Source organism: Streptopelia decaocto, assembly GCF_964273445.1.
Source record: "Streptopelia decaocto genome assembly, chromosome: 21".
Lineage (NCBI taxonomy): Eukaryota > Metazoa > Chordata > Aves > Columbiformes > Columbidae > Streptopelia > Streptopelia decaocto.
Genome location: NC_138676.1, coordinates 6,296,869 through 6,309,259, shown reverse-complemented (window position 1 = coordinate 6,309,259; position 12,391 = coordinate 6,296,869). Strand labels below are relative to the sequence as shown.

The 12,391-nt window shown below is 52.4% G+C and overlaps 1 protein-coding gene across 1 annotated transcript; it reads left to right on the top strand.

The window, feature by feature from the left end:
* Nucleotides 1–11,434: 11,434 nt before the first annotated feature.
* On the top strand, nucleotides 11,435–12,391 carry LOC309448698 (olfactory receptor 14J1-like; the record flags this gene model as incomplete). Its single annotated transcript, XM_082070425.1, has 1 exon — nucleotides 11,435–12,391. The coding sequence occupies one exon, from the start codon at nucleotides 11,435–11,437 to the stop codon at nucleotides 12,389–12,391; it is 957 nt and encodes a 318-aa protein (XP_081926551.1).

Genomic DNA, 12,391 nt, shown 5'->3' with positions numbered 1-12,391 from the left:
TAATGACACTGGAGAGCAAGTACTTTTAGCACCTTTTTTGAGTACCACGTTGCAGGAACCCTTCACCTGGAGGTCCAGCTGCTGGGGTGGAGACTCGTGACCTGGACCCCATGGCTTTGGGGCAGAGGGTCTGCTGGGGAGGAGAGGAGACCAGGGGTTGCACTGGGAAATCCTGTCCCTGGCATATCTGGTAGGAGCTCCTTCTCCCTGCCCATGTCTGTGCTGCCTGCAGCTGTGTGTCTGTCCCTGGTCTGCTCCCTGTCAGTGTCACAGACCCCGTCCCACCCGCTGTGTGCTCAGCTCTGTCCTGCTCACACCTCCTGGCACTGCCCAGGGGCAGCTCTGTGTGTGCAGGGGCTCAGGAGCAGCTCAGACACGTCCTAACGAGAACTGGGGTCTCAGTGTCTTCTCCAAAGAGAGAAATAAATCCCCATCTCCCACTGCACACCCAGGCAACCAAGAGTGGAAAACTGAAAGCACAGACTCCTTCCCTTGCAGTTGTTGCTCTCTTGATGTCGTTGTTCAGAAGGATCCTCTGCCATGTCTGTGGGGGGATCTGGAGCTCTGAGCAGCCCTGACCCACACAGCCCCCTTCAACTCCACAAGCTCCCTGCCTGCCCTGCCGGGGGTCGCTCCTTCCCCCCGCAGCTGCTGCCATGGGATCTCCCGGGCAGGCTGAGCGCTGACCCTGGCAGGCAGCAGAGTCCCTGCCCGGCACAGCCCTGGGGTGCAGGGACCCTGCTCTGCAGGACAGCCCTGGGCACCCCTGGGTGCTCACCCGGCTTCACAGCTGTTCAACATGGCCTGACAAGAGCCCCATCTTTACAGATCCCACAAGCTGTGCCTGTGCCAGTTTCAGGAGATGCCTCCAGGAGCTACAGCTGCACTGCCCTGCACCAGAGACTTACCATGGCGAGGGCTGCAAAGGTTTCTCCTCCAGTGAGCTCTCAGTCATCCTCCCAGTCCTGACCACCTTTAATCTCTCTCTGTCTTGCTCGTCTCCTGAGATCCCCAGGCAGAGCCCTCAGCCCGGCTGCGTGTGCAGATGAGCTGCTCCTGGGCAGAGCTGTCTCTCTGCAGCGCTGCCGCTGCCACGAGCTCCCTGTGTCCCAGGAGCCCAGCCCAGCTCAGCAGCACAGGAGCAGCCCAAGGCGCTTTAATGACCCCTCTGGTGGGTTTGGTGCTGAGTCCATGGATCTCAGACCCTGGAGGAAGGTGAAGAAACTTCTCAAGAAGTCAAAGTCAGATTCAAACTCCAAAGTTTCTTGTACTGTTAATGGGTCCCACTGAGGGAACCTACTGAGAAACAGTATCCAGGCTTGGTTAGAGAAGAAAACTGGAGGTCAGGACAAGCAAAGTAAAGATATCTCTGATGCTGAAGAAACCTGGTTGTGTTTCTTTAACGAAAAGACAAGCCCTGACCTTGTACCATGGGAAGTCAGATCCTGTCCCTCCCACGTTGCCCAGGGCCCTTCCTGGGACAGTGTGATGTGGGGCTGTGCAAGGCCAAGGGCAGGACTATGGTCCCACACCTCCCAGGTTCCTGGCTGGGGACAAGGAGGCCATGAGGCCCCTGTGCTGGAAGGACAAGGTGGCTCCTCACAGGCATCAGAGGTGCAGACAACAGCCACAGCCAAGGGGAGAAGGAGCTCATGTCTGGTGGGGCTTTCAGCCTCTTTCCATCCCTTGATCATCTCCACGACAGCCTGTCCTGTGCTGTGGCATCCCCTGCACCTCTGTCCCTGCAGGCTGGAGACATCCCCCCTGCTGCCCCACCTTGCTCCTGTCTGAGCATCTTCCTTCCTTTGCTGAGATCTCTCCATCCTCCCCAGCTGTCCCTTGAAGCACAAAGCCTTGGACTGATGCAGACTCCCTCTGCTGACCTGCTCCACCACAGCACTGCCCTTCCATCACATTCCTTTCTGCTCATGTCCAGCCTGGACCTCCCCAGCTGCACTTTGGGACATTATTTCTTTCTCATGCTCTTTCCCACTATGCAGAAAACCTCCACCATCTCTGAAACCGCTTCTCATGGAAAACCCCCTCCCTGATGGAGGGATGTTTCCGCTCATTCTGTTTCAAGCACTCTCAGGCTACTCCTGCACTGCTGCAGCCTCCCCAGCGCTGCTGGGCCAAAGCAGCCCAGGTCCCTCAGCACCCCACACCATGTGCACAAGGTGCTGAACCTGCCTTGGCACAGCCCTGCACTCTCCAGGTCCTCCCTGCTGCTCCAAACCGGGAAGCCGCACACTGGCACACACCCGTGTGTGTGGGTCACACTAGTGCTGAACCAAATGGGATGAGAACTGCAGGTGTCTGGGTCCCCACACTCCTCCTCATGCAGCCCCGTGTGCAGCTGCCTTGTTCATGGTGAGCGTGCACCACGGGCTGCTGTGGGGACCTTGGAGTGCCCAGGCCCTTCTCCTCAGGGTCACTGCTCAGCGTGTCAGGTCCTGCTCTGTCCTGATGGATGGAGTTATTGTGCTACCTTGTTACAGAACTGCTCGTTTCTCTATGTACAAATTAGAGACCTTTCTGTTGGGTGAATCCCAGGTTTTCTCAAGGTCTGGACCCTCCTTTGACTGAAGCTCCATTTGCTCAGCTGTTAATATTTGCATGCAGATTGTTTATCCTGATGGGTTGTCTCTGCCAACATAACAGTATGAGGAGTTATAGGATACTATAAATACCATCTCCTGTAGAAACAGTAGGGTCTTGAGGCTCTGGTGCTTGTAATACTTGGATTTAGAGAGCAAGTTTCCGTTCATGTGGGAGAGCAGTAGGATTATGTGGAGCTCTGCCTGAGGACAGACAATGTCAGCTGAATGTTGAGGACTCAGCATGAGAGGGCAGAACAACATGGGCAATGTTGTGGTGACTGGACATCAGCTACTGACTCACTGATGAGAAATTGGAATTAGATGAGGCCTCCTTCAGACAAATGAAAGAAGCCTCATGTTTCCAGGGCCGTGACCTTGTAGCAGACCTGAGATATCAGAATATATACAAGGTACCAGCCATCCAGGAGGGTTTTGGAGCTCATTGACAACATCTTCCTGACACGGGTGACTGAGGAGTCAGTGGGGTGAGGTGCCCTGTGAGACTTCACACTTACAAACCAGAAAGAGTTGGTCAGGATGGAACAGTCAGGGATGGGAAAGTGGAGTTGAGGCTCCTGGGAGATGAGAACAAGGCCAAGAGCAGGATTTCAGGAGAGCAGGATTTGGTCTGCTGAGGAACCTACATGAGTCCTATGACATATGACCTTGGTGTCTGCAGTGTTTTCTCTCACCAGGATCTGGAACTGGGAAACAAGGAAGAGCTGGTGAGGGATGTGAACATCAGTGTCCAGCTTGTCTGTTGTGACCAGGACACAGTGGGGTCCCAGACACCAGAGGGGAGGGAGGAAGGTCAGCAGCAGAGCACAGGCTGGTGGGCTCCAGAGGAGAACACTTAGACATACTGGGGGATGGCGGCCAATAAAGGTGGTGGCATGGAAGTCGGTCTGAAGGGTGAAGGAGCTCAGGAAATCTGAGAAACCTTACAGGACAGCCTGCTCCAAGCACAAGAATGATCTCTTCAAATACCCGTGAAAAGAACCATTTATCTCATGAGACTGTTTGCCTGAACTGTTGGAGCTGCAGGGCACAAAGGCAGCACACAGGAGGTGGGAGCAGGGGAAGCTGCAAAGGAGGAATTTAGAAACCTTGTCCATGGATGTGGAGATGATGCCAAAGCTGCCCTGGACTTGATACCTGTACCTGAAGGGCAGCAAGATGAACTTCATTTGCAGTAGAAGAATAGACAGGATGATCATGGGCCTGCTGCTGAAATTTGTAAGAGAAAAATCAGACAGGACTGAGGTTCTTCATGGCTTCTTTGCCTCCATCTTCACCAGCAAGGTCTCCTGGGACTTTGTTCCTGAAGGCAGGAGTCTGGAGAACACCCAGCAGTGGATGGGGCTCAAGTCAGGGGTGACCTGAGCAAACTAAGACACCATTACAGAACAGGAGATGGGTCACTTGAGGAGCTCCCTGAACACAAGTATCGCTGTGCTGTGGCACCTGAGATTGTCAAGAGAACCCACCTTTGACCCAGAGGAGTGTGACTCCTCTTGAGGTGTTCTGGACTATCTCCTCATTCAAGTGGTGATTTAGGCACCCACTTTTCTGGCCTATTCAGTCTTCTCAGGATGCGTTCCACATCCATATGAACAGGAGAGTGGTTATACCACCTGTTTTGGAAAGTTAGGGAAAGGTGAACAGGGACAAAAATAGAATAAATTTGGCTTTCCTCCTATTTATTATGGAAATGCTCTGTGTTTTGCTATTCCTGAAATCTCCCTAGTCATCCACACCAGACTTGAAGACTTTAGGAAAATGATGCACAGAGCCTTGGCTTGTAAGGGCACTTTATATGTTAGTGACCCCTCTGGTGCCATGATCCTGAACTGCAGATCCTGAGAGAATGAACAAACGTCTAATGAAGTGAAAGGCAGAAGCAAACCCCAAGTTTCTGAGGGTGTTTGGGACTCCACGAAGGGCCATCACTGACACAGCTATGAAGGAAACAACCAGTGCAGGTCCCTGTCCCTGGAGGCTGGTGAAGGCAAGACTTGGAGACACTGGTTACAGGTGGTGAGGGCCATGTGGAGGTGGCTCTGATGCCACGTCAGTCCTTGATGCTTGTTCATCACCAGAATGGCTGAGCCCTGACCCCTGGGACCTGGTAGATTTTTCTCCAATGTTTTTCAAGGCTTTTCCTGTGGTCAGTGTGAGTGTTTTGTGTTTTGGGGTGGGTTTTATGTCAACTGCTGTTACTTTAACTGCAAGGCTCTGGATTTCTGTGGAGCTGGAAATGCCCGTGAATTCCTCATAACTCATCCAGCTTCTTTCATACACCTGGCAATGGTCACCATTCGCCTCAATGTCCCAGTCCCAAACTTGCTTGAATCCCCTATTTGGATCCATAGCCCACCACTGCAGGATGCATAGCCCACCATTCATGCATCCTCCAGGGTCATGGATGATTCCTGAGGACCATCCAAGTGTGGGCAGTGTAAGAGAGGAGCAGAGCAGGGTCAGCTCATGGGCCATGACTGAGCACAGCCACCCCAGCAGCAGCCCTTCCCCATCTCCCAGGCACAGCCATGCCCACAGGATGGAAATGTCACTGCCATACATGATTTGCCCAGAGAGGCCTTTCTTCCCTCCATATTCCCAGGAAAATCTTCCTCCTATTCCTTCTCCACCTGCAGACATCAACTGCTTTCCATTTCTGGGCTCAGACATGGCTGGAAGGGTTCACTAAAGCCATCAGCCATGTCATTGCTTCTCCCTGACATGCCCTGACTCTCTCCCACACCTACAATGGCAAATCACGGCTGCTCAGGCCTCCCACTCTTCAGAAGAGGTTTTGAGCTTCTTGGTTCTACCTGGTGCTTGTTATAAACTTCCTCACTCTCTCCAGAGTTCATGGTGAGATTTCTTGTCCATAACAGCCCTTTATGACCATGTCTCACTAAATGGTTGTGTTTTTATGATCATTTGTGCAGGAAGGGCAGTCACAGGACAGCACCCAATGTCAAAACTGATGCCGAGTGAAATGCCGTAAAGCCCTAATGAGTTCCCCTGTGTCTGTGTCTCTCCTGGAAGGAGAGAGTCCCGAGAAGGGGATCCAGCTCCTGCCACTCTCTGCAGAGGCACATGAGCAGTGTCCATCACCTGGGGACAAAAAGGGTGACGTTTGCCGGACCACCCGTCATCTGAACCACTCAGATGTGTGCTTGTGGATGGGGTATGGAGCCTTATAGTGCCAATACCTACTTAATTGTCATTGCAGAGGGGCTACCAGAGATGCAGAGTACTATTTTACAGATATTTAAATATAAGCATATAAAACTGACATTCCTAGACAAATTACACAAACATTTGAAGGACTTTTCGTGCCTTTTAACATGATTATCCACAAAAGGCCACCAGCTTTGCATCTCAGGAAATGGGATGCCAGGGTCCAAGGGCAGGATGGTTTGGGCTCTGTGCTGGGATCTGGAAACTGAAACGTGCTCCCATCTCCCAGCCCCCTGTCCTCCTCAGTGAGGGTGTGAGACATTCTGCAGCGAGGGCTGAACTCACAGCCATGACCAGTATCTTATGTCCAACTGCAGCCAATGGTGTCCTGCCAGCTCAGGATTGGAGCTTCCATTGCTGGAGGTGTTTAAAAGATGTGGAGATGTGGCGCTTTGGGACATGGTTTAGTGGTGGGAGTGTTAGATTTACGGTTTGACTCCATGTTCTTAAGGGTCTTTTCCAGCCTAAATGATTCTATGATGCTATGATTCTATAATTTGGGTTGAAACCATTTCAGTTCCATCATCTCCAGCTTCCCTCAGAGGCTGCTGTTGTGTGGCACAACTGTCCTAACATTCCTAACATGTCCTAACATTCCTAACAGTCATTCTTGCTTTTCAAAACATCTACCAGACCTCAGCAGTTGTGTCTTGAAAGAAGTTCTTAGAACAATGATTTTTCTCTCTGTGTTGTTTTTTTGTTGTTTTTTTGTAATCATATAAAGAGTACACATCTTGGACAGAATTAATACAAAATCTTGCATCTTTCATGACTTTTCTCTTTTTTTCCCTGGTGTGAGGTGTTGTTGGAATAGGAGAATAGTTTCTTTTTGAGACAAAGAAGGCCAAGGAACAGATCCCAGGTCAGTGCAAAGGCCCAAAGGAAGCCAGAATCTTTATGTGTGTGCACTGACACACACTGTCACCTGCATTTCCAGTCTCTGCAGTCCCAACTGTGCAGCAGAGTCTGGAGTTCTGAGGTCCCTTCATCTGCCCTGTGTGACACGTGTAAAATGGAACTACCCCAGTCCAATGGCTGGTTTTGATTCTCTTCACAGCCTGAAGCACCACATGGGTCAGGAGACAAGCCAGGATACCCAACCAGGACTCACATGCTCTGCACTTAAAGTTCAGGTGTTTTCCAGCATCTCAGAAGACAAGTCGTGCCAATTGCTGGGTTCAAGGAGCTGGTCAAGTGTCTCATCTCCATTTCTGCAATGGTGGCTTAGATGTCTGGCTGATGTGCAGACTCTGTACATGGATGCTGAAACCTCTTGAGTAACCTGTTCTGAAAGGATGAACAAGGTGGGCAGTTCTTTCTGGAAGGGTATTAGGATAGCAAAAAAAACCCTGGGTTGGAGCAAATGAAAAGGGATGCAAAAGTTGTGGTCAGAATCATTTAGAGGCACTTGCAAAGCAGCCCTGCACCTCATGTGAATTATTCCTGTGCTCCGGGAGAACCTGAGAGCTCTCCCTAAACTGCAAAATATGAAGGGGAAGGAAGGACAGCATCATTCAGGCTCAAAGGGACCTCGGGAGGTGTCTTGACCAACCTCCTGCTCACAGCAGGGTCAGACCAGATTACTCAGGGCTTTATCCAAACACATCTTGGTCACTTTCTGGGACAGAGTGAGTGCGCACTCCTGGAAACAGTGGGAAATGGTGCTTGACTGTCCTCATGACTGGAAAGTTTCTCCCTTTCTACAGCACCTTTCCTTGCCCAACCATCCAGATTGTTTTCACCCATCTACTTACACACTAACACAGACCAGAATTTACTGCCTTGGGCACAAGAGTGTTGTGGGGGATCATACTGACTTGCTGACTTCCAGGTAACAGACCACCACTGGTAACAGACCATCAATGTTCTCCCCACGTCCACAACCCTGTCCTTTCCTCACAGAAAGCAAAGAGGATGGACAGGCACAACCTGCCCAGAGTAAACCCTTTCACCTTCTCTTCCAGACACCCAGAAGTGGGATCCCAGTCGACATGCTCTGGGGCACAGCCCTTAGTTCCCCTGCTCACCCATTGGCCATTTTGAAAAGTGCACACACTGTGTGAGAGCTGCCAGTGGTCAGGGAGTCCCCCCAGTCTCCATGAGCTTTCACAGATGGTGGAGAGTGGCCTCACTGTGACATCGTCCTGCTGTCCCAGCTCCTGGGATGCTGCCCCTGCTGTCCCATAGACTGGAAAGGATTGTGTTAGCTACAGTGACCCTTGACTTGATCCCCATCCACTGCTGGTTGTTCTGACTCCAGTCACAGAGACCTTGCTGGTGAAGAGGGAGGACAAGAGGACACAGGGATTCTCACCTCTTATTATATTCATCAGTGTCCACACAGTGTCTTTGTTTCTCCTTTAACTGTTCCTGCAGTAGTAACAGCTCATTATGGGCCCTTGAATTGCCTTACAGGTCTGGACTGAGCTTTGATCTGGGCTGTTGCTGTGCTTGGAGGCTGCTGTCCTTGAGACCAGATGAACTCACTCCTGCCACCCTGCCTGGCAGTTCATTCCATCTGTGTCACAGCTCTGTCTGCAGCACTGACAGCTCCAGCTCCCCCAGTCAGGTCCCTGATGAGGACATTGCCTCACATCTGGGCTGAGCCACCCCAGCTGTGGCACCAGCCCAGCTCTGACCTGCCACAAGAAACCTGGTACCAAGTGTCCAAGAGCCCATGTGTGCAAAGGCTTTTCTTCAGAGCACAGACATGACATGGCCAGAGAATGATGAATGTCTCTCTAGCCCTAGGAGTATAAAACCAGAACAAAATGCCTAAAGTCATTCAAATGAAGATATTTCTCCGCTAGCTTGGAGAAATTAGATACTTTGCTGTAATATTCCTGGTGTCCTGTCTAATGGTGGGATAAGAAAATATGATTCTCATACCAATTTATTTTTTAAAATGAAAAATACAATGCTGGCAAGAAGTGTCTCTGAAGAGGAGAGAGAGTCAACATCACTGATTACTTCCACTTCGAAGCTGTGCCATTGGAGCCCCAGGGTCACCACGATGGAGCCCAGAGGGGACAGAGAAAGGGACATCATGGGCTGCTCCTGTGCTGCTGAGCTGGGCTGGGCTCCTGGGACACAGGGAGCTCATGGCAGCGGCAGCGCTGCAGAGAGACAGCTCTGCCCAGGAGCAGCTCCTCTGCACACGCAGCAGGGCTGAGGGCTCTGCCTGCAGCACCGAGGGCACAGGAGCCAGGCACAGAGAGGGAAACACAGTCTGGGCTGGGAGGATGCTGAGAGTTTACTGGAAATGAAATCCTCTCAGATATGAAGCCTGTGGCTGCAGGGCATTGCATCTGCAAATCATGGTAGGATCTCAGAAAGCTGTCACATTGCAGAGCCTGCAAGAGATGTAAGTACAGCTCTCAGTGGTTTTCTGATCAGAGGGGAGGATTTGCTGCAGAGCAGGGGTTGCCTTCTGCACTGTCAGAGTGACAAGACTTGAATGCTGTGTTCTCCCAAGGGTGGCTGTGGGGTTTAAATGTCAATGTGCAGGCAGGGGTGCCCAGGGCTGTCCTGCAGAGCAGGGTCCCTGCACCCCAGGGCTGTGCCGGGCAGGGACTCTGCCGCCTGCCAGGGTCAGCGCTCAGCCTGCCCGGGAGAGCCCAACAACACTGAGGGGAGAAGCTGTGGGGGGAAGGAGTGACCCCCGGTAGGGCAGGGTCCTTCTGCTGCTGGGTTCTCCGTGGGTCGGGGCTGCTCACAGCTCCAGCTCATTCCAGAATATTGACAAGAGGAGGTTTCAAGGAGAAGAAGAAGACAAAGAGTACTACAAAGATAAGGAACCTCCCTGAGTCTGTGTTTCAGTCTCCAACTCTGGGGAATGGGTGGTGATTAAGGCAGTTTTTAATTTTAAACAAATACTTGAGACACATGAACTGCAGTAGGTCTTCAAGAGAATCCTGGCATGCCTTGCCTCTCCTCTGCCTATGCAGAACCAGCATCACCTTTGCTGGACACCTTACACTAAATCTGTAATCTGTTTTCCAGGCTGCAGACAGGAAGATGCCCCCAGGCAGTGCCCTGTGAACAGGCAGGATCTGTAGGGCCAGGGGGAGGGCACAGAGGGTGGGATGGTCTGTGAGCACTGACAGGGAACAGACATGGACAGGGAAACACCTCCCAGGGGAGAATCTCCAGGCAGCAGGGAAATGATCAGAAATGAGAGGAAACTGAACCCGGAATTGTTATGGGAGGGAGAACAGAGAAAATTCCCTGTGACCCCCTGCATTGCAGATCCCTCCTGTGAGCAGCCCCCTGGCCTCCTGTCCCACCCAGCAAAGCCTCTGCCCTCAGGGCCGGGGGCTCCAAGGCATGAAGCAGCTCCTGTGCAGCCAGAGCTGCAGTTCCTCTGCAGAGCACAGGGGCTGAGAGCAGCTGCCCGGCAGTGTTGGTGTCTGGGAGGTGGCTGCACAGCTGGGGAAGGGTGACGCTGTCTGAGTGCCCGGCTGCCTCTGCCCTGGCCTCTCTCACACCCACCCTCACCGCATTGTCCTTCTTGCTCCCCTGCTCTGGGTCACTGCTGTTGGGATCTTGTTCTTGCTGTCAGGCTCTCTGGGGATGGCAGTTTCAGCTGCAGAGTCACAGCCTGATCTTGTGGGTCCTTTCCTGCAGGTGTGTCCATGGGCACACGTGTCCCAGCTTTGCTCTGACCTGTGGGGTGTGGGCAACGCAGTCTGTGGGGCTGAGTCTCCCTCAATCAAATGCCATCACTAGGACCCTTGGCTGTCTTGTTGATGTTTCCTTTCAAGCTGTGAGCTTCCCTCCAGGATGCAAACTTGTGCTACAGTATCTCTGTGTTATCTGAAAGTCCCATGGAGAAGCACAGAGATGCTACAACAGATAAAATGCTGTTTGGTTTGTGAAATGAGCCGTGTCTGTCCTGGGCTAAACGTGGGGTGCTGAGACCTTAGGAAAGGGTGAGACCTGTGATGGTCTGAGGTGGATCCCTCTGCTCTCAGCAGTGCCTGGTGGCTTTTCAGGGTAACATGGGAGTGTGATCAGCCCCCATCTCAGAAAGGTGCCAGCCCAGGGCAGCTGGAGCAAGACAGAGGGACAGAGCAGCTGCCCTCGCTCTGCACTGACCCACAGGCACCCTCTGGTCTCGCAGGACTCGCTCTGTTCTCCCTGAGTGCAGCAGAAATGCTGAGGGTTTCTGACACCCAGCAACACTCTGCAGTGAATATGCGGGGATATGTAAAATACCTGGAACTCCTAAACTGCCTTCACCATCTCTGTTCCCTATCACTGGGAAAGCAAGGGCTGACAGCCCTTCTGTGTTAGCAGAACCAGGACAGTCCCCACCGTTCCCGTGGCCCCACTTCTGCAGAGCTGGGCTGAATTATCGACGGCCCATGGGCACAGGCCCTGCTCTTGGTTGCACATTTTCCAGCCCCAAGCAGGGCTGCAGCCACAGTGCTGAAAAAGGTTCTCCTAGAAAAACAAAAGAGTGTCTGCGTGTGACAGGGGAGGGTCTATGGGAGTTGGTTTTATTTTTGTCAGAGAACTCTGCCCTGGATTCTCACTGTCTTTTTTTTTTTCTCATGACAGCGCCCCATGCTCAGGAAAAGCAAATGTCCAACAGCAGCTCCATCACCCAGTTCCTCCTCCTGCTGTTCACAGACACACGGGAGCTGCAGCTCTTGCACTTCTGGCTCTTCCTGGGCATCTACCTGGCTGCCCTCCTGGGCAACGGCCTCATCATCACCACCATAGCCTGGGACCAGCACCTGCACACCCCCATGTACTTCTTCCCGCTCAACCTCGCCCTCCTCGACCTGGGCACCATCTCCACCATTCTCCCCAAGTCCATGGCCAATTCCCTCTGGGATTCCAGGGCCATCTCATACTTGGGATGTGCGACACAGCTCTTTTTGTTTCTCTTCTTCATCACAGCAGAGTTTTACCTTCTCACTGTCATGTCCTATGACCGCTACGTTGCCATCTGCAAACCCCTGCACTACGGGACCCTCCTGGGCAGCAGAGCTTGTGTCCACATGGCAGCAGCTGCCTGGACCACTGGGTTTCTCAATGCTCTGCTGCACACGGCCAATACATTTTCACTGCCCCTGTGCAAGGGCAATGCCCTGGGCCAGTTCTTCTGTGAAATCCCCCAGATCCTCAAGCTCTCCTGCTCACACTCCTACCTCAGGGAACTTGGGTTTCTTGTGGTCAGTGCCTGCTCAGCTTTTATGTGTTTTGTGTTCATTGTGGTGTCCTATGTGCAGATCTTGAGGGCCGTGCTGAGGATCCCCTCTGAGCAGGGACGGCACAAAGCCTTTTCCACCTGCCTCCCTCACCTGGCCGTGGTCTCCCTGTTTGTCAGCACTGCCATGTTTGCCCACCTGAAGCCCCCCTCCGTCTCCTCCCCATCCCTGGACCTGGTGGTGTCAGTTCTGTACTCGGTGGTGCCTCCAGCAGTGAACCCCCTCATCTACAGCATGAGGAACCAGCAGCTCAAGGATGCCCTGAGGAAACTGATGACTGGATGGTTTTCTGAATTAATAAACTGCTCATCTGCTTCTGCATAG